The sequence below is a fragment of the Drosophila mojavensis genome, unplaced genomic scaffold, assembly GCF_018153725.1.
Source record: "Drosophila mojavensis isolate 15081-1352.22 unplaced genomic scaffold, ASM1815372v1 contig_136, whole genome shotgun sequence".
Classification (NCBI taxonomy): Eukaryota; Metazoa; Arthropoda; class Insecta; order Diptera; family Drosophilidae; genus Drosophila; species Drosophila mojavensis.
In genome coordinates, this window is record NW_025318667.1 from 15,863,959 (window position 1) to 15,886,865 (window position 22,907).

General features: G+C 39.5%; 1 protein-coding gene across 5 annotated transcripts in view; it reads left to right on the forward strand.

Moving 5' to 3' along the window:
* The window catches only part of LOC6583972 (frequenin-1), a 49,244-nt gene that overhangs the window by 10,291 nt on the left and 16,046 nt on the right, over positions 1–22,907 (forward strand). For 2 of the 5 annotated variants that reach the window (XM_015161462.3, XM_015161463.3), the window contains one exon: positions 16,182–16,414. In XM_015161462.3, the coding sequence (XP_015016948.1) occupies positions 16,351–16,414 (64 nt within the window). In that variant the 5' untranslated portion in view covers positions 16,182–16,350. Of the gene's footprint in view, positions 1–9,643; positions 9,916–16,181; positions 16,415–22,907 lie in introns of those variants that run through there. The other 3 variants (XM_002009596.4, XM_044007034.1, XM_044007047.1) reach the window with 3 other exon arrangements.

Here is a 22,907-nt window from a genome sequence, read left to right on the forward strand (position 1 = left end):
TCTCTATCTCTCGTTCTCACTGTGTTTTGTGTCTATGCTAAATATTACGTATACGTCACGTCGAGTGCGCCTCTTGAGCTTGACATTAGAGTGCGTGGATGGTGTGGGATGTGTGTGTGTGTGTGTGTGTGTGTGTGTGTGTGTGGGATGCCGGCCTGTTCGCTGGCCACTTTACGCTCGTCCACGCCCACCGGCCGCTCCACAGTGGTTGCGCCCATAGGCCAAAAGTCAAAAAATCCATCGCAACCAATTTTGACAAAACCCACACAAATTGTCTCGTAAATGTCCAAACTATTTAATGGCAAACCGTTTTTTTGCGGGAATCTAACGGGATTTCTAAAAATAGCATTGAAAGCTTCAACACTTGTTCAATGTTGCAATTTTTCGCAGCGAAGAGAATTTTTTATTACTCCAAAAGCAAACTTTAGAGTGGTAAAACTTTTGATTGAGTGGTCCAAATTTAATTATTTAAAATGGTATTTAGAGTTGAAGGTATTTATTATTAATTTATAGCTTAAAAATTATATTAACAAATGAATTCTATTTGAGAATTTGTTTTGAACAACCTAATCACTTTTGTGTGTTTTGTAAACGTATTTTTCATGTTTGGTTAAAGTTTTAGTTGTGATCCCACAAAATTCCACAAATGAAATTTATGTCATCGTGTTTGCCTATAATATTTCTAAGAAATATGTTAAAATTAGCTGCCCAAATTTGCCCATGGATGTATAGTAGTAAATATACTAAGGGGACTTTTGGTTAGCAAGGGTAAGTTTTACCCAAAAAAAAATTATATCTCTTGAAGAATATTAACTAGAGGCTTCAAATTTGGATAATTAAGTTACTAGTGACTTCTTCTATCGATGAGCTAAAAAAATGGATGCGCCTCTTTAGGGGCGTGGCATATGAAAAAATACCCTGTAATTTTGTCATTTTTTGAGCGAAAGCATCCAAATTTTGCAGCTAGGTTACCTTTAGCTTGTTCTATGAATGAAGTGTCTACGCCCAGTAGGGGCGTGGCAAATGGAGAAAAACTGAATTTTCTACAGTATTAGAGCAAAACTTAGCTACTAAATTGTAGTCTGAAGTGCAAGTGCAACAAAACTCTATTTCAAATTTGCTTTTAAATCCCTCAATACCACAGCAGAGGGCGTTATCGCGCAGACAAAAATCAAAATTAACAAAATATGTAATTGATTTATTAGAAGATTAATGCTATATATTTAGTCGTATTTGATTTATATTTAAAAATATGTTATTTACCCATTTTTGTTTAAATAATATTATAAAGGCTGGTTAACCACGCCCACTTTGTTCAAAATTTACAATTTTGATTTATTAAAATAAAACAACATTATTTTCCAATCCATACTTTAACTAGAGCTATTTTTGCCCATGGCCTTGAGTTAGAGTAGGGGTTGTAACTTTGGGAGGGGGTTGAATATCAGCGGTTTTTTTTGCTTATTGTAATTATTATACTTTTACTGAATTTCGAAAAAAGTTTTAGATTTTTATCTCCACTAGAAGTATTTTTGGCCGCTCTCCCCATACAAGCGCAACCACTGTGCGCTCCCTGGCAGCTACAGCCACAGCCACAAACACCTGCTTTAAACCAACTGCACGCCATTTCCATTTGATTGTTCGACTTTGTCTATCTATATGTGTGTGTGTGTGTGTGTGTGTGTGGGTGAAACCACTTTGCAGTGCGTGCATTCATTTATTTTCATTTCGCCGGCATATCTTAATAATTATATTGGCTGCGCCTAATGCGGCCACGCCCATCGCCCATTCATTTGCATCGCCATCGCTGTCCGGCCATTTGCCAACATTCCGCAGCAGCACGCAACAAATTAAATAATTAGTCGCCTAACTAATGTCGGCACGTAGAATTAACTTTCGTTTGGACAAAACGTGGTCGGAGCGTAGCCGTCAATGGTCTAAAATACTCCGTATAATCTTTAATTGTAAAGCTGCTCTGCATGCGCGAAGCGAAAGCGAGTATATAGACAAAGCTCATCTGAGAAGTCAAGAAAAGTAAAGCAAATGCATTGCAGTTGATCTATTCTATAAAAAAAAAAAAAATAGAAATAGTTGTGCGACTCAGCACTAAATATTGGATATAAAATGTAGACATTAAGTATATCAACATCTAAATAAATAACAATATATAGAGGGTTCTCCATATTCGATAGACCCCTCTGGTAGCCCTATATCTAATGACAGAGACGGACACATTACGCCATGCAGACTCAAGGCGGCCAGTTGAGAGATATCATATTGTATGCAAAAAGTGATGTCAACAAATCTATAAAATGATTATTATCGTCGATATTAAAAAAATTGTATTTTTCTATGATTAAGAGGAAAAAAAAAAAAAACACATGGGTCCAGATGACTCCAGCGAATATGTAATATACATATTTACATTAATTTTAATGAAATTGCTTTAAAGAGTTTATCATTAAAGCTTTGTGTCCAATTACTACTACCATCTACTGCTACGCCATCATTATCGCGCTCTCTCTCAATCTCTCCCTCTTTCTTTCCCTCTTTCTTTATCTCTCTCTCTCCCCCTCTCATTGTCTCTCTCTCTCTCGCTCTCATTTTCTCATTAGAAACGAAAGAAATAGAAGAAATGAATGAGAACTGTAATGGTTACAACTTGAAGGGAATATTTGATAGATTTGAAGGTCAAAACAAGGTCTTGAGAATGCTGACATCACAGTCATCTTCTTCATAGTTCTGAGGGCAGTCGAGCATCTAGAATTTAAATATATTTTTCGTTAACTCTTGAGTTCTGTACCCATTCAAATATATTTAATTGCATTTTTTATTCAATCCAGTTCAATCCTGAGCGAGTATCATGCAGTCAGTTGTAGCCCATAATCATAATTTTACAATATTTGCAATGGCAGACAAAGGGACAGCTGGTCAGCGTTAAAATGCTAGCCAGCATTAGTTTTGCAGCAATTGTGTGCGTGGGAGGAAGACAGAGAAAGGGACAGAGAGAGAGAGAGAGAGACAGAGAGAGAGAGAGAGATGACAAATGAATGGTATGAAAGCAAAGCGCATATAAATTCATTTAAGCCAAATCGATTTTCATACTGAAATGTAGCCACACAAACAACACGAAGGATCATCAAATCCGTGATGAACATATTCATAGAGTGTGAGGTATACATGACTGCACAATACTCGTTCATAGAGTACAAATATGCAGCGATTTTCTTACATCTTTGCTCGACTATAATATTCCATATTTATTTCATGTTATTTACCTTTCACTAATATGCCCACTTTCTCAATGTGAGCGGGCATGTGATAGTAGTTTCTGGCTTACTCATGTGCCGCAATTCCATTTTCCATTTCTTTGCCGTCCTGCGGTTGGGCTCTCCGCATAATCTGATCACCCACTGGTTTTGCCAGCTGCGACTTGAGTTTTTCTATTTAAATTTTCATTTATTTGCCAACGGCTTGAGGAGCTCAGCTCAAATGGAATCTGAAGTGCGAATTGTGTTTTATGAGCAGGTCTATTGATGCTTGAAGAGCCAGCTAAAACCAAAGTGTTGAATGCAAGTTATAAGCGCTTGGCAGACTGAATAAAATTGAGATTTTTTTTTTTTTTTTGACTATATGAATGGAGGAGCAGTGTAATGAGGCATACAAGGAATTGCCGAAGTGTTATGGATGTTGGTTGAGTGAGTTATTACCCTGGATATTAAGCTGGAATTTCTATTTTTTAAATTTGTAAAGAAATTCATGTTTTATTTTATTTTGTTTAATTTTATTTATTTATTTATTTATTTTTTTGTAAATTATCTTTTAATTGCATTCTGTCCTAACTTAAGCCGTAAGAAAATTGATTAGCTACAATAATTAATTTTAATTAACCAGATGGCTTGAGCGCCAGTGAGCTCAGTCTATATACCTACATCTACTCTATTGTCTATTTACAATATATTATCGATTATTAATATTTTTCAGCTTTAGGATTATTATTCGGTTATTAATGATATTTTTTATTAGTCACAGTGCTAGCACATTTATATTATATTTTGTTATTATATATTATGTTATAAAAATAGACATTATTTTATTATAGAATAGAAATTCTGGTATCTATTGATAGCTGGCATATCTAGAGACTTTAAAGCTTGTCAAACTTGATAATGTTTCATATTATATTATAATAATCTAGTCTAAAGTTAAAGCAGTAGAGCATTAATAATTATTCCTTCTCCCAGACGAAGACACAGATACTGTTACTATGCAATTATCAGTCTGAAATCATTGGGGTTTTGCTTATCTATTTACTATGTGATTAATTAACTTTACATACATAAATTTTCAATGAAATTACATTTATTGTATTTCTATACATATTATTAGCTTAAAGCTGATTTCATAAAAAGCTAATAACAAACTTAATGGTTAAAGGGAATTTGGTGTAATATTATAGATTTTGTTCTTTTGGAGATAGAAAGAAAAAAACAAAAATTATAATAAAACCGTAAAGGCCAATGGTCTCTAAATGGTCTCTAAAAACAAGATGGACTTTTCAACAGAAAAATCCATAGGTTTCAAGGTGAAATGAGCAGTGAATAGGATGCATGCATTGGACGTCCTAAACAGGAATGACATAATGAAAAAAAAAAAAAAAAAAAAAAAAAATAATAATAATAATAATAAAAATAATAATAATTTTTAATGATCTAGATTATGGTTGATCAGAATAGATGAGACCTTAAAGATAGAGAACGTATTACTGCGCTATTAGTAATATTACATATTCTTTTAGTACTCTATTACTTATATTCATTGTATGATTAATTACACATTTATTAATTACTTTTGAATATTTGCGCATACGTTAGATATGATCAAAGTGGATGATATAGGCAACAACACTGTCATATTACACAAGCAGATAAATCGCATGAGTATAGTCATACGATTTATCACAGTCAAGTCCAAGATCTAAATCAAGGCAGTCAAGTTATAATCTCGCTAAGATGTACTTAAGATCTCCTCAATAAATTGATGCTTGATCAACTACTGCAAGCCAAGGCCTAAAGGCACACGGCTCAAGGAGAACTTTATCCGTCATTCTCTATCCAGTATTGGGAATGTTTTTAGCATTGAGTGGGTGGCTTCTAGCCCGGCTGGCAGAGCCGTTGCAATTGGCTGCGTCGCATTTCGGACGCGCTTCCATTAGCCAGTCGAATAATTGCATTGCATTTGACTAAGCGGCTTGTCTACGCCTAATGTAAAACTTATTATGTGAATTTGCTAGCTTATGAGCTCAGCACGGCTCAGCTGAGATACATTACCAACACACATGCGCGCACACACACACACACACACACATAGACAGTGCCTAAAAATGTTGCTGGCCGAATGTAGTCGCCGCCGGCGGCATTTGCTATAAGCTCAACGGAAATTTTGCCAGCTTGGCCGCTGTGGCCAGGAAGGGGCGGGGCAAGACGGGCCGGGGCTGGGCTGTGCAGTGTGCAATGTGCGCACTAATTACGACAAGGTCGGTGCACTAATTAACAATGGCTTTGAGGCAGCTAAACGATATGGCGCCCAGGCAAACATGGCCCTGCCGACCATCAGCAGCGCCTGAGCCTGAGCCAGAGCCAGAGCCAGAGCCAGAGACGTTGCAGGCCGCAGACTTCCATGGAAAGCAGAAACCAGAGACCAGAGAGCAGAGAGCAGAGACCAGGAACCAGGGACCTAGCACCAGAGACTAGACCAGAGACCAATGCAGACAGCCACCAAGTGTCTTGCTCCATGCACCTAGGCCATGCAATAATGAGTGTAATTAAATGTGTATTTGTGTGTGTGTGTGTGTTGTTGTTGTTGTTGTTGTTGTGTGTGGAGGGCGCTTTTATTTTTAGCAAAGGCCTTTTTTATACCAAACACGAATCGTGTTGGCGAAGGTGTTTGTTTACAGTATGGATAAAAATAAAACGGGAACAAGAAAAGGATTTGCATCTTTTCTTTTCAGAATTAATGAATCTTTCAAGTGGGCTAAAATTACAATTTGTATTTGTAAAGATTTGATTGATTGCGGATTTAATTAAGCTGTTAGCGTGGCTCCCATTACAATACCTTTTCATACCTATGAGGTATTTATATCAGTTTTATTTTGGGTTTTCGTAATACTAAAGAGCCTGTATCTTTCATATAGACTCTCAACTGAGCAGCTCTGGTGGGATCTAGTTACTACAGCTCATGCAAACTGGGGGAAGACTTTGACGTCAGCATTTTAAAGACCTGCAGCACCGACTCTTGACTTTAGATCTATCAAAGATTCCCTTGGTGTTTACCTCAGGTAGCTGCTTCTTCTACTCATGCTCTCACTTTTCCTAAGCTGTGTATCATATCTACATTTATCTTTCTTGAGCCTTATAGAACATAAATTTAATAAATTCCAGCGTACATTAAATTACCTAATGGGTAGCAGAAAAAAGTCGATGAATTTTCACCAAAGAAAAATAATTCTAAAAACTAATTCAATATTTTTATTCAACTTCAATAAAATAGAAAAAAAATATTTGTTAAAAATTAATAAAATGTTTTTATTTAACTTTCATAAGCAAATATTTAAAACTCTGCTTATAAACTATTTTTATACAATTTCAACTTCAATAATATAAATAAAATTTTTTTTTTTTTTTACATTAACTTTAATAAGAAAATATTAACACATAAAAAATATACTAATAAATTATTTTTATTCAATTTCAACTTTAATAAAATAAAATATACAAATATTTTTTAAAAATGAATAAAATATTTTTCTTCAACTTTAATAAGGAAATATTAATACCTAAAACAATTTCCACAGTTGATGGAAATTGTTGAGCTTTCTTCTTATAGATATTTGGCTAAGTTTTCGATTTCTGTTGCACCCAAAACCATTTTATTTACATACATATATAACAAAATTTTGATTAATTTATATACTCAACATACAGATATATAATTAAATTTCCCTAGAAGCTGCTCTTTTTACCAGCGCAAAGAAATCTCTATAGAAAAAGCTCTCAGAGCGCCACTCTGAACTATTTGTCTAGCTGCCTTTCCGTGATAGTTAACGGCACTTGTCGGGCTAGAAGAAGGTCAAGCTGACCGAGAGTAGATATGGCCGATTGGAAAATGCGATTAGCGCGACGAGATTTGGGTTTAACTTTTGCTCGCCTTTTGACTGCGGGCAGGCGCCAAAAGTTGATAACGATTTGATGCCGCTAACGGACAAAAGCTTAAAGCTTTCAGTTCAACAAAAGCTTGTGTTGAGTATGTTCAAAGAGACTGAGAGAGAGAGAGAGAGAGAGAGAGAGAGAGAGAGAGCGTGTGCAAAGCTGTCATAAGGGCGGCTTGAGAGCGTGAGCGGGCGGAGGATTGGTCGGGTTGAGCGCGTGGGAGTTAGCGCTCGTAATGTCAATTGCTTGGGCTCTAAGTCTGTGTGCAGTATTTTGAAGCCTCTGCCTCGCTTACAGCTGAGACAAAAGAAAGCCCGCTCGCACACACACACAAACACCCACGGACTTGGATGGATTTCCGTGGATTTATTAATGCTATAATATAACGCATACGCCGCATGGGCTGCTGTTTGTTTCGTTTCGGATTTTTTCCAATTTAATGTTTTTTTTTTTTGTCTTTTTTTTTTGGGCAAGATGAGCGAAATTAATAAAATTTTGTTAATGAAAATAACAAATTTTATAGCATAATTAAAAGGGATTGCCCAACAGCAGCCTCGCACACTTTCTCTTCATATAGCTCTTAATCAAATGCGAGTGAAATAAGTTGAGCTGAAAATTATATGATAATGTGGACTGGCAGGTCGGCTGGTTTATTTTCATTTCATTATTTATGTGGCTTAAGCTGATTTAGAAATAGAATTATAATAATAATGAATTTTGAAGCATGAAAAACTCTTTTAAAAATATTTAAATTTTACAGCAGGGATTTAAAACTGAATTCTCTTTGCCCAGAGCTGCTTTATTTTATACTAATGAATATAATACATATCCAATCATAGTATAATTAAACTAAAAATTATTTCTACTAATGTATAATTTCTATAAAATTAGTCTACGTTAAAAATTTGATGTAACTTAATTAAGTATAAATTTATCGAGTAGTGCAGCAATCTCAACTTTAATGAAATCCATATTGACAACGATTCTAATATTATTTTGTAGTATTTATAGTTAAAGAATGAAAACTTTGATGCATCTGAAAAGACTTTCTGTTCTATTCTGTCAGACTTTGTCTTTGGTACAATCCTAGCTGGCTGTACAGTGTTTAGACTGTTCCAGTGTACAAGTTTATATATGATAGATAGGGTATACAAATTTGCAGCTAGGTGAAAAAAATAATAATAATTTAGCTAGCATTTATTTTTAATAAATAGAACCACGAAAAAAATAATATAAAAGTATAGACCTGAAAAACAGTAAAAATATTCAAATAAAAAAATATTATTATTCAAATATATACATAATTAAACACATATACTTAAATCAAATTAAAAAAAAAAAAAAAAAAAAAAAAAAAAAAAAAAAAACAAATATATTAAAATACAAAATAGTATTTATGTTAACCTATTCAAAGTACTATAACAAGAAAAAAAAAAAAAAACATTTAACAAATGAAATATGCTATAAATAAACACGTAGGAAAAAATAATAACAAATATAATAAAATACTGAAAATAATATAAAACTTTTACAATTTCTTATATATAAAAAATATATATTTCTCATAAATATACAAAAAATTCAATAATTTAGAAGCTTTACAAATAATAAAAATACTAAAACAAATATAAAAAGGAATTCCGCTCGAGTAGTGTAAAAACACGATAGCCACCATTCAGCCAGCATTAAATGATAGATCTGTTTACAATAATAACTACTGAAATGGAATGAATATTCTGTATAGTTCAATTAAATTGAATTTCAATAGTAATAATTTAGGTAATATCCGAGCTACTATTAAAACGATACCGTAGCTAAACTGTGAAGATATTTTGGTAACATTTCGCCAACAAATTGGTTTTTTCTGCTCTCTCTCTCTGTGTGCGAGTGTGTGTGTGTGTGTGTGTGTGTGTGTGTGTGTGTGTGTGTGTGTGTGTGTGTGTGTGTGTGTGTGTGTGCGGGTGTATTGTGGGCCAGCTGGGTCTCATTTGTATGCAGTGTGACTAGGCGGATGGTTAAATTGCCAGAGCATACTTATGCGCTGGGGCTGCCGAGTCGTGACAGTCAAATAAATGGTGCATTTATTTATTTAAACTATTCCGGCGATATCAGCCGATGTGGCCTTAGCCACACAGCACATCGACGGCTGCTGGCTGCTGGCAGCTGGCCGCGAGCAAGGCTAGGCTTTTATTTGTCGGCTATCGCTTAAAAAGCTCGCTCCAGGAGCATGTCCGCCTCGAACGAACGATGCGCGTCTCTTCAACTTCAGAGTGTGCCAGTGCATGTGTGTGTGTGTGTGCGTGTGAGTGTGTGTGTATGCTGGCATCTGTGCCTGTGTTAGTGTTGAAGTTGCTCGTCGTTTGTCGTCCTCGTCGTCGTCCGTGGTATCAACAAGGACATTCGACCTACTGTTGATTGCGCACCGAAGCTTTTCAGTTGATTTTGAGACCGTGCCACGTACGGAACACGAGGGCTGCCGATACGCCGGAGTCCAATAGCGAGCGAGCGAGCGCCCAGCATGCAGCGTGTTTTTTAAATCCAAAGAAGAAAAAGAAAAAAAAACGTAAAAAAAAAAAGAAAAACAATCTCTTTTTGTTGCTGTTGTTCTACCCGTTGGCCACTTCTATCACAACAGTGTGTGTGCTGCGTGCGTGTGTGCGTGTGTTCGTGTGTGTGTGTGTGCTCTGTTGCCGTCCGGCTCGACGAGGTATATTATTCAAGCAATTGCAGACTCTCAACTATTTAATTCATTCAAGTCATTTGCATTTTTTTTTTTACAAACTATTTTTTTGTTGTGTGAAATGTGTTTTGTGCTAAAAAAAATATATATATATGAACAAGAAATAAAAAAATAAAATAAATAAAATTACAGACATCAGGCGATGTCAGTCAAAAGCAAAGCGGCTGCTATATTGATAAAGCCACACACACAAAACTTAATAAAACACACACACACGCACACACAGAGTCAGAGACAAACATAACAGAAGAGAGACTCTGGCAGACTAATACAGCGACAGACGGACGAGGGGACAGGCGCTGGGGGAGACCGCACTGAAAAACGAGTCTGACAACTTAACGACTTACTTAGTCCAATAAAGAGCGAGGTACGACGACACAAAATAACATGGCCCAAATATGGGCAGTGTGGCGGTGGGCGTGGACAGTAGCTGAGAGGGGAAGGAGGGGGGGGTTGTGGTGAGGAATAGGTGCCAGGCTGCCAGATAGAGACAGATAGTTGTGAGTTGGCCAAATGCTGCTTAAGTTGTGTAAGGAGACGGCCTAATGGACTGCCCAGGCAAGCCATAAAGGGTAACAGTCACACCCACACACACACACACAGACGCACATCTATACAGTTGTCTGTTAAAATATTCAGGCCTTTATTTTTATTTTTTTTTATTCTTTGCGTGTTTCTCTCAAAGCAAAAGGTGCGATGCTTGCTTTGGTCCTTTTGCTCTTTACGCTTTGGCTTTGCTGCTGTTGCGCTTTGTTGCTGTCTTTGCCATTGTTGTTGTTGTTATTGTTGTTGTTGTTGTAAGATGGTCGATGGTCGCTGGCTTACGAAATTGAATGAATATAATCAAATCAGACTGAAGGAGGTTATGTAAATGCTTTCGCTCACGTTTGTCGACAGCATCGCGCTGCCTGCTCTCATTCGCGCCGCCACTCCCCATAGCACCCACTATAAAAACTTGTACATATATATCTCTCACTCTGCTTGTATGTGTGAGTGTGAGTGTGTGTGTGTGTATATTATGTGGCAAAAACTTGTATCTAGCAGTTTGCTGGCGTTGTTTTTCATCCGAGTTGCTGTTGTTTGGCATTTTGCATAATTTAAAGCGCAAGTTAATAGCCAAACACATGTGTTGAAACATTTTTGGAGCGCTCGTTGGGGGGTGGGGCATGGGAGGCTTATCTATGAGTGTGTGTGTGTGTGTGTGTGTGGCTGGGTATTCACTTGGAATGTTTGAACTTTGAACAACAGTGAAAAGTTTTTGCTGTCGCATCCGCAAGACTATTAGCTGGACTTTATGTTGGGTACTAATAATTTCAATGGGCGAGTGAGTTAGTTATGCAGAGTTTAGCAGCCACAGACTTATATGCGATATACGGCATGTGCAGCAATAACAACAACGACTATCAATCTCAACTAAAGCACACACACACACGTCGCACACACATCGCACACACATCGCATTCACTTTGAATGACAGACAGACATAGTCAGGATAGGAATTTGCAATTTGCATTGCAAGACATTTCTCAGCGAACGCTGAACAAGAAATTGTAAAAAACCTAAAAAAAAGTGCAGAATAGAATAGAATAGAAAAAAAAATAGAAAATAGAAAATTGAACCTGAAGACTGCAATCACAGCTAAAGAGCAAAAATTGCACAAAAAGCCAGCCGTATGCGGCCTTTGGCTCTTTGCATAGCATTTGGCCAAGTCCCAACGGCACCCACGACCTCTTGGCAGACCCGAAAACTACAAAAACCAGGCACACACAATACACACCTAAATTAGGCACGGGACAGGGGCGTGGCACTGGGGTGCCTGAATATGGCAATTAGCTGGAGCCATGGAGCGGCCCAACATGTGCCATGCGAATAGTTTACGGCTGCGGAATTCCATTGAACGAAGCCGTGGAACGTCGCACTAATGGCGGAATATGGGAAGAACAGCTAAGCTCTAAGCTTTAGGCTAATGAAAATGGGAGTTTTGGAAAATGAATTCAAAAGTCATTACAGATGAATGCTCGGAATATAATGGCATTGTATGTATATATATTATGTGTAGCTATTGAGCAATAACGAGCGAATCTGTTGGGTCTGTTTGTTTGGCATTCCATCTAAATGCATCTCACATTTCCTTTGCACGACTATTTAAACACCATTTGCTCATTGCAATTGCTGAAGTTCTTAGGTCATGTTTGAGCAACTATTTCCAGATGGAGAGAGAGAGAGAGAGTACTTTGGTTTCGTGCTTCCGTCTTTCTGTCCAACCTTCGTCTGTCCCTACTCCTACGTACTTCTGCACGTCTCTCTGTCGTCCGTATGCTTATCCGTCTCTTTGTCCGTTTATCCATTCCTCCGTATATCCATCCATACGTCGGTCCATTCATATATCCAACGGTCTGTCTTTACATCTATCCGTCTATCCATTTATCCGTCCGTCCTTCTGCGCGTATCGTCAACCGTCTTCTCCATCTGTCCTTCTATCCATCTATCCGTACGCCCCTCCATATATGCGTCCGTCCATTCATCTATCCGTCCGTCCATCTATCTATCCATCTATCAATCTAACTATCCGGCCGTCCATCCAGCTATCTGTCTGTCCGTCAGTCTATTCTCTCATCTATCCGTTCATTCATCTATCTTTCCATCTCCATCTGTCTTTCCGTCTACCTATCCGTCCGTCTGTCTCTACATCTGAACGAAAACCACTTTATCGCAATGAAAACTATTGACTTCAAATTTGATATACTCGTATATCCATTGACACCCTCATTTTATAAGATATCAATATATACTTTTCGGTTATACCAACTGAAGGTGTGTCAAATCGGGAAATTCCATGCTAAGATTTAGTTGCACAGAATCTGGGAAAACATATTCGGGAGGCCAGCCCAAGGCCAAAGAGTTTGTGGATATGCTGCTTCCGTACATTAGCTCTTAAATTGGCATTATAGATATATGGTAATATTTCCTTTATTGATAGTTCTTATATTAGCAATCCATCAAGTCATTAGCATTCCATAATATTTGCAATAGATCCCATTCTCTACAGTTGGTTGTGCATTTGAGGATGATTTAATTACCTAAAAGTTGATTTCTCAGCAGTTCTCTCCCTCCCTCTCTCTCTCTCCCTCTCTCTCTCTCTTTCTCTCACACACACACACACTCTACTTCACTTAATAAAATGTATATATTTACAAGTCAATGGCTTATAGACTTCCCCCTCCATTTCCATGTCCTAATGAAGTCCTTTATGGGCCGCCTGAGTCGTGCACATTAATTAGCCAAATATACTTAACTCGGTTGTAGTATATCTTCTCATACGCACCATTTGATTTAATTATACAAGGCCTGCAACATTTCGGGAGACTGCGAATTGTGTGAATTCCGCATAGTTAAGCGATTGCAAAGATTTTGTCTCTCTGGCTCTTGGCATTCGAGTTATTTGTTAAGCAGCGCTGCCTGCTGCTCAGACAGGTTGAGTGGCTAATGTCTGTGTCTGTGTGTATATGTGTGTGTGTGTGTGTGTGTACGTTGGGCAATTTGTTGAGCAACTACGTCAGCGCTGCCTGGGCTGGCAGCCAATGTTAGTGCCTTGGCTGGCTCTGGCCAAAACAAATTGGCATACGAGCTCGTTGGGCAAAGTTCTGGGCCAGTCTTCTAACTTGTTTACAAGTCGTTTGGCAATTATTCAATTAAATGTCGACGCCAGCGGCAATTCTGTGTAATTTTCGACGCACGTAGCGCCAAAAGTTCAAATACATTTAAAGCTAACAGGAAATCGCGTAATGTCGACCGTCTCAATGATAGGGGAGAGTCGCCCTGAGTCGAGCTGAGCCAGATGCTAGGCATGGCCACCCGTTGGCCAATTCAGCGTCCTGTACCTGCAATTCGGATTGCTGCTGCCCCAAAGGTCTTAAAGTATGTTCAATTTTCTTTCCTTTTCAATTTCCTTACACCGACACAGACCCGACCAAGACAGAGCCCCAGTCAGAGCCAGAGTCAGAGCCAGAGTCTGAGCCTTTGACACAAACAACTTCCGCCAGCAATGTGACTCGAGCGATGCTTGGCCAGCTCGTTAGCCATTGCAATTGCATCACAGACAACGTTTTCCCTCCGTCTGTCCGTCCGTCCGTGTCCATCTCAGCCTACGCCTACGCCTCAGCTCGCCTCGCCTCGCCTCGTCTCGCTTCTGCTTCATTTGTCCTTTTTGTTTACCTACCCGAGCAAGAGCCTGTTTCTAGGCTGACTAAATACATATCTCCATCTACTCTCTACACATCTATATTTATATACTTGTGCTCACATGTAAACATGTATACATATATACATATGTGTGTGTATAACCCTGGGTTGTACGGTCATTAAGCGTACATTTCTAATGATCGTTGAACACAGGCGCATGGCTTTAAATTATTTTGTATACATTTTAATTACTACATTAAGAGCTGAATAATTTACACATTAAATGGGTTAGAAGTAAATCTGATGCGAATTACACTGTCGAATTGCTAATTGCTGTTGCTCTCTTCAATATGTGACACGGAAATTATTTAGATTTTACTCTAATTAAGGAAAATGGCTTAGAAGATTAATATGACAATATATGTAGTAGAAATGTTAAAGGGGGATGGAAGATGGGCGGAGAAGGAGATAGAGAGAGAGAGCGAGAGACATAGATGATGGGGAGACCGAGAGATAGCGAGAGAGAGAGGCTGAGAGAGAGAGAGAGGCTGAGAGAGAGAGAGAGAGAGAGAGAGGGCGAACGGGGAGAGAGTGAGAGCGAGAGAGAGAAGCTGAAAATACGTGTACAGTAACCTATACAGAGGGGGTACGAAGGGACAATCGCACAGAGAGAGAGAGAGAGAGAGAGAGCGAGATAGGGACATAGAGGAAGAGAGAGAGAAAGAGATAGAGAGACATAAAGGAAGAGGGAATAAGTTATATAAAGACATAGATAGTGACAGAGAAAGCCAGAGAGAGAGAGAGAGGGGTAGACACTCTATATCGATAGGAATAATGTCAAACAGAGATAAAGTGAGAACGAAAGATAGAGATGCAAAGCAAAGTGAAATAGTGAAATAAATGGGGGCGCCAGAGAGGGAGATGTGGAATGGCAGAGTGGTATAGAACAAGTACAGAAACAGAAAGAGACAGAGATAGAAACATACAGAAAGAAAGAAACAGGGAAACAGAGAGCGAGACAGATATGGGTGATAGATAGGGAATGAGAGGAATACAGAGACAAAAATCAATGAGATATAGAGATAGTGAGAGATAGAGAGAGAGAAAGTAGTGGAAGAGGGAAAGAGACAGCAAGAGCTGGAGCGAAAGCGAGAGTTTCAATAGCCAATTTAAAGTCAATTGAAGGCTCATCCAAATTGTATAAAAAGGAATTAAAAAAGTTTGCGCACGAAATTTGCTTGGGAAATTATTTACATTTTAATTACATAACTTGATTGCAAAACTTGTCGTCGTTATCCATACCAGCAGCAGCAGTCTCGGCATTGTCCTTGTCCTTGTCCTGCTAAAACCGCAAAGGTAAAGGAGGCAAACACAGGAGCCAAAGCGTAGCGAAACTTTTCGCTAGCCGTCAACTAGATGCTCTTTGCTCAGACTCCCGCTAATGAAATCTATAAGCAAATTAATTAACAGAGGACTACATATAAAATGACAAGAATTACAATATAAATTTACCATAAAATTCCGTGGGATTTCATAGGAACTGCATAATTTTGTAAGCTGCCTGCTTAGAGAATTATGAATAGCTGAGCGGCAGAGTAGACTAGGTTGACTAAGTGACTGACTGAGTGAGTGAGTGAGTGAGTGAGTGATGCCAGCTCCTTTTGGCATTCGCTGGTATTGTGAGATGTCCCTGGCTGTTGACGTAGTCAGCAGCTTCTTGTTTTTGGCTTGGGCGACACACACACACACACACACACACACATAGACACACACACACACAACTGGCTCTGACATGCTTAAATATCAAAGTAGCTTTTGCTATTCATCAGCGCGCCTGACGCTCGGGGGGCTGTGGCGTTGGCTGTTTCTCCGGCCATGGCAGGTGCAGCCTGGGACTGCGGCGGCGGTGGCGCATGATGGATAGCATTGCGCCGTGACAATGCGCCTTGTGGCAGCAGCAGAGCAGCAGCAGCAGAGCAGCAGCAGCAGAGCCGCTGATATGTTCGTGCGTCTCTATCTTTAATCTCTCTCTGTTATTTGTGTCCTTTCAGATCTAACCACTGGCAAATCGGGATAAGACACGCCCCGTCCAATTACCTGTTAATATTAACAGGCGGCCCAACTGGCTGACCCCCAACTGGCTGACCCAACTGGCTGAGCGGGCGCACTCATCTCTCAGGGGCACACACCAAGCAACAGCAGCACCACAACAGCCGCACAATGGGCAAGAAGAACTCCAAATTGAAGCAGGACACCATTGATCGTCTGACAACGGACACATACTGTGAGTACCAGCCCCTCTCTCCCTCCCCCTCTGCCGCTGTGGGCTCACAAATCATGTGGGGTGCGTGCCAGCCTTGAACTCTATATGAATTATTGTGTCGAGCATTAAAAACTCTTGAAAGCCATTTTGGCAGCTCAAACGTGCGCAAGTTTTTCGCAGATAAATACGAACCAGAGAGGAGGACGAAAACTCGACTATGTTTCTGCCATGTTGCATTTAAGTGCTGTCCGCATCCCTCTCAAGTGCCAATGAGGGTCTGGTTCTTTTTTTTTTTTTTTTCTTTTTATAGCTATTTTCGAATTGGTAAACCCCTCTCGGACCGAACTGAGTCATACGAATTAGACCGCTTTTCATATGCTCCCACCAAGAGTATATGAAGCAATTGATTTCCTCCACTCAAGTTGTCAGCTCGAGATGTTACAAAGATTTATCATTGACCACGCAGGAGGTCTTAAATCATTTTTATATCCATTAAGTCAATCGAATTCAATCAAGTCTGCATAATGGAATTCACTCGCATATGAATTCGATTGAATCGGATTGTGTGAATTTGATCAAGAGATCAAGAGTGAGATGAAAGATATCTTGCATTAAGAAATAATCTCTTAAATTGTGAATAGAGAATGTTGTATAATCTGCCCAGTTTCAAGGCGTTTAAGAATGCGATTTTTTTTGAGAAGGAAATGAAGGAGGTATATTTAAAAGATTTTATATACCAAATATAGTGGTTCTAGCTCTTAGGACTTTTGAAAAATATTTGAATAGAATTGAAGTATAATTGAGGATAACAGATTTTTTGTACCAAATATAGTGGTTCTAGCTCTTAGGACTTTTCAAATATATTTGAATAGAATCGAAGTATAGCTTTAAATAAATTTAAATTACTAAAAGTTAACGATTTTTTTTCGTAAAACTTGACTTTTTTCATACTATAAAGAGACGAACAGACATGTGGCAGATAGACGTACGAAATCTTGGTTACTTAGAGCTCGACTGCTAGCTAGGACTGAGGATTAAAAGTCTTTATGCCACTGCCAAGTCATCAGCCCTGGGTCAAGTCATTAGATCAGCACTTAGTTATATCAATTCAATATTTCCCACTAATCGCTCGAGATTTCTATAAATTTTAGAATCATTTAGTTAAAGTTGAATTTGTTGACCATTGAGAGCCACAAGCTGCTAGAGTTTTTTTTGATTTAGTTATGTGAATGAAATCAGTTGTTCTCTTCATATGAAACATTTCTTGGAACTCTGACAAATTGGACGTGAAGTGCGTCAGCGACATGTGAGTTTTTGGCCGAGTGCTCCATTACTGTTTGCCAGCAGCAGATGGAAACTTTTTTTTTTTTTTTTTTTTTTTTTTTTACTTCTTCCTCTGCTGCTGCTTGTCGTTGGCCTGGGGAGGGGCGGGGCGCCTTGGCGCTTTGTGCGAGCTTAGTTTATGGGAGCATTGGTACAAATGTTCTATACACATACTACTTTCCAACAGTTGCACATGGCAAAAGTTTCTGAGTGCACTCGGCCTGTTCCTGTGCCTGTGCCCCCAGCCCCCTCCCCATCGCCGTCCATGGCGGGCCATTGCATTCGGATTGCTGGCTTCGATTCACAGTCGGTTCATGAGCTTTAAGAGCTTAGGAGTATTCTTTATTGTTCATTGGCCAGAGTGGCCATATTATTGGCAATCCCCGTTTGATTCAAGTGCCGAATGCTCCACTGGGCTGTATTTCAATCGAGCTTTGATCCAACTAAATGTTTCAAACTCAGCTAATACTCTGTGTTTATTCAAAATGAGCTTAACAAGTGCGATCGATGTGCTTTACTAACCCAGTGAGGTTGAATCATTTAATGTGTGGTTGATTGACTCGTTGACCAACTGGGTTGACTGATTGACTGGCTAATTAACGCAAGGATTGATTGATTGAAAGACTAGGCCAGGGTCACTAACTGATTTATTGATTGACTGTGATTTTGATTGAGTTTTTTACTAACTGACTGAGCTCTTACTCATTGATTGGCGGTCTTTACAGCACTGACTGGCTGATTCATTGGCTGACTGGCTTTCTACACGAATGATTGACTGACTGAAGTTGATTGAAATCTTCGTGACTGACTGATTGACAGATTGATTGACCGATTGACTGACTGGTTAACTGATTGTGATTGACGGATTGACTGATTGACTGATTGATTGACTCACAGATTGATTAACTGATTGGCTGATTGATTGACTGACCGATTGACTTACTGATTCACTGGCTGATTGACTGACTGACAGACTGAAAGATACACGGGCGATTGATTGACTGACTGATTGCCTGACTGGTTGACGGACTGATTGACTTACTGATTCACTGGCTCATTGGCTGTCAGATTGACTGACTGATAGGTTGACTGATACACGGGCGATTGATTGACAGACCGATTGACTGACTGGTTGAAGACTGATTAATTGACTGATGGGTTAACTGACTGACTGTCAGATTGAAAGAATGACAGATTGACAGATTGACTGATTGACTAACTAGCTTACTAACTAGCTTACTGACTAATTAAATGACTGACTGACTGATTGACTAATAGAATGAATAGGCATTCTGCCTGATTGATTTATCAACCATGAAACATTGATTAACTGACTGACTCAATGATTCATAGACAGGCTGCAACTCATTCACAACTCGATGCTATTAATTTTGGGGATTCATTCAAATGCTGAATATTTTGTACCCAATGTCCCTAGGGGCGCATTCTGAGTGCAACCAAGGAAAAATGTGCGGAAATGTGGCCAACATTTGATAACTTTGGCAGTTGTTGTGCGCATTGGCAGTATTTCCATCTTCGGGAATGCGAATTTGTCTCCCTCTCTCTTTTTTTCCTCTCTCTTTCTCCCACTCTCTCGCTCGCTGTATGTCTCGCCTTTATGTCAATTTCTATTTGTGTTATGCTTCACCAAACAGCCGCAGCAAGACGGCGGCAAAACGTTTATAAAACTGAAATGCAGCCAATGTTATGCAGTGGCCCCAGAATCAAACCCAGAACCCAGAACCCAGAGCCCATAGCCCAGAGCCCAGATGAGACCAGAGCCAGATTCACAGTCAGACAGGCTTCGTGCCTGTCGCAATGTCATATTGCGCTGCCATTTGAGCTGCATTCATTTGGCACATGCTCATGTCAGTGCAGAGCCACAGGGATATGGAGAGGGTCCTGCTGGGGCCTGGCAAGGGTCCTCTCGACTGTACCATGTCGCAAGGTCCAATGTCCTTGTCAACCGGTGCCGCCCGTCAGTTTATTCTGCACGCATTGGCATGCAGTCAGTTCTGGCACTCAAAATTCAATTCGATGTTGAAATTATTATTTCACTTGTTGTATGTGTCGCACATACACATACACTATCCCTCTCTCTCTCTCTCTCTCTCTCTCTCTTTCTCTCTTGTTGTGCGCCGTTAAATGGCTGCATGGGTATGAGTAGGCACTCAGCTTGTCTCCCCGTGACAGTTTGTTTGGCATTTAGCACTGGAAATCAAACGTATAAAAGCAACAAGCAACCAGCAACCAGAGCAGTAAAAACACATACAAGCATAGCACAGCCCTCCCCCCCCTCACACTGTCCACGCCGCCCGCCCGCACCCCACACTGCAGCCGCCCCTCATCGAACAGCTGCTGCCAATGAATGCTCAAGCGCTTGTTCCTGCCTGCGTTCCCATGCTTGACGCCCATTTCCCTCCCACTAACAATTGCACAGTGGTATGAGGTGCAGCAAACATGGTGCGCAATGCTGTTGAGTTTGTGTGTGTGTGTGTTTTTTTTGTTGTTGTATTTTTCAACAACATGTTCTGCTTTATTAAACAAGTTTTCTGCTAGCTTTAGTGACAACTTAATCTAGTTTAACATTTGTTGTATAATGCAGAAGTTTTTTGCTGGATTTATTATGCGGTGAATAAATGTGATGTGTGATTAAGTCCAGCTTTTCAATTATTCGATATAATCTATATATTATTTTATAGACTGCTAATTAAAAAAATATATATTTATTTTTTATAGTTCGATTTCCATTTCTCTTCCTTATTTATTTATTTTTTATTAGTTTCGAGTTTCAGTAGATCAAGTCATCTGATTTTTATCCGAGTTAGTTGGGATCTAATAAAGTTCCACTCCTCTTCTAAATTGCGGGAGAATCTCTCTTTTTTTTTTTTGTTTTTTAGCTCTAGAATCTATGGAACAGCTATAACTCAACTGAATTTACTTCAAATTACCTTTTCGAGGACAGATAGCTAGATCTGACTTATCTGATTGACATTGAGCTCATTAGATACTTATTATCATCAAGTCCATTCTCAAATTCCACTGTAGCGCAATCAAGTTAACCTCCTTGCCCATATCTCCTATTTCTATCGCCTCAATCCTATCAACTTTTTCATAATTTTGGCAATCCCCATTTAACATCTTTTTTAAATCTTGTTCAAATAATTTCACTTTATTTAGCACCTAACTCTTGACACTGTGCATCGCTGCCTGCCCTTGTCATTGCCCCGCTGACAGCGCCAGTGACGATGCACAGCGTTTGCCCCAGTCACAGTCTGAGCCCCAGTTCCACGACCAGTCCCAGTCCCTGGGCCAGTCCCAGTCCCAGTCCCAGTACAAATACCCATCCCAGACCAAAAACATGATGCACATGTTGTAAATAATTTGCTAATGGCGCCATTGAAGCTTTCACAGGACGAGGGACAAGTGCTCGAGAGCATTAGCTCTTCCAGCTTTATAGTTCTGAGTGCAACACATAGTCGACTCACAGTCAGTCAGTCAGTCAGGCACTCAGTGGAAGTCTCCAGCAGATTCGCTTGGCTGCACATGCAGAAAGAGAGAAAAGGCGTGAGAGACAGAGAGTGAGCGAGGGGGGGAGGGGGAGCGACTCTTGATGGCTGATTACTAAAGTGTCAATTATTGTATCGAACCGAAATTAACGTCAAATTTATCGAATTTAACGTCAGATATTAGCAGCTACTACTGCACTGCTGCTTCCAGCTGTCAACTTGGCAGTCTCTCGCTCGATTTCAGCTGTGAGGCTAATGAAATTACTTTTAGCTCGGCGACATCTTTGCTCTCTGGAGCCACTGTCGCTGTTGTGGGAATTGTTTGCGTATTCTCTGACCAATTGGAATTTGCAACGCATTCGGTTTCATGCCACCAAATCATGACTTCCACAACGCCACACGCGGAATATAAATGAAGAGCTTGCATGAAATATGCCAAGGCCAATTGAAAGTTTGTATTAATTGCTGCATTGTTAGCAACGGTAGTGCTACTGAAGGTAACGAGAATCGGGTGCTAGCCTTGGTAACACGATACGCGATAGATACAGTTAGCGGTTAGAGCGATAAAAAGTTAGTTTCCTTGTCGCGGAGCATCGAAAGCGTAATTGAAATTTGAGCTTTTATTTTGAATTTATGGATGGAAGGGTTAGAAGTGCATTGACTATCGATAACTTAAGTAAATACGGCGGATAGGTGAACAGATGGACGGACTTATAGAGTGAAAGACAGCAGAACGAACAGTAGAAGGGATAAAAGAAATCAAATCGAACGGACAGAAGGACGGCCAGAAAGGCGGACAGAAGGACGGACAGAGGAACGTCCAAAACGGAGGGACAGAAGGACGGACAGGCGGACAGATGGAGGGAAAGACAATCGTATTATAATATGGACTGAAAAGCGGACGGGTTAATAGACGGAGAGATAGAAGGATGGACCGACGGACAGAAAAGCGGATAGCCGGATAGACGTACGGACGGACAGACAATCGGATAAAAATGTGGTCAGAAAAATGTGGACAGCAGGATGACGGACGAAGGGATCCAAGGACGGTTTCATGGACAGACGGAAGGAGTTACAGACGGATAGACGGGCGAGCAGATTAACGGATAAAAATGCGGATAGAAAGACAGACGGATAATCATACGGACAGACAGAAAGGCAGACAGTAAAACGGGCAGGGTATAACGGAAGCAAAGAGGGAAAAGAAGATGTCAAGCTAATGAATGAATATTAAAAGCTATTACTTAGATAATTTAATTTACAGTTATGAAATTTCATGCGAAACTTTTCGGCAATGCAAGTTATATACTAATATGATTTACAGCTATGCTTAGTCCTATTTGGAAGTTCTAGTGAGGGGTTCAGTAGAGTAAATGAAGTTTGCAATGGAAATAATGAGGAATGCTAATTGAGTTCGTCGAGATTCCAAATCAAATGTAAATCGAAAATAAATGGAATTCGATATAGAAATAGCTGAGCTGACATTTGGTCTTCTAATTAAGACATCTATATATGTATGCTTATTCAGGTTTGTATTTTGTGTGACTGTTTAATGTGGATTATCTCGCTGTCGTATCGAATGCCAATTAGGTGTTTTGATTAATTGGTCATTTGTTGCGCCGCCAGGTGGCGTGTTTGTATCGTATTTAGGACTGTCATGTTTACAGGGTATACGGCATGCA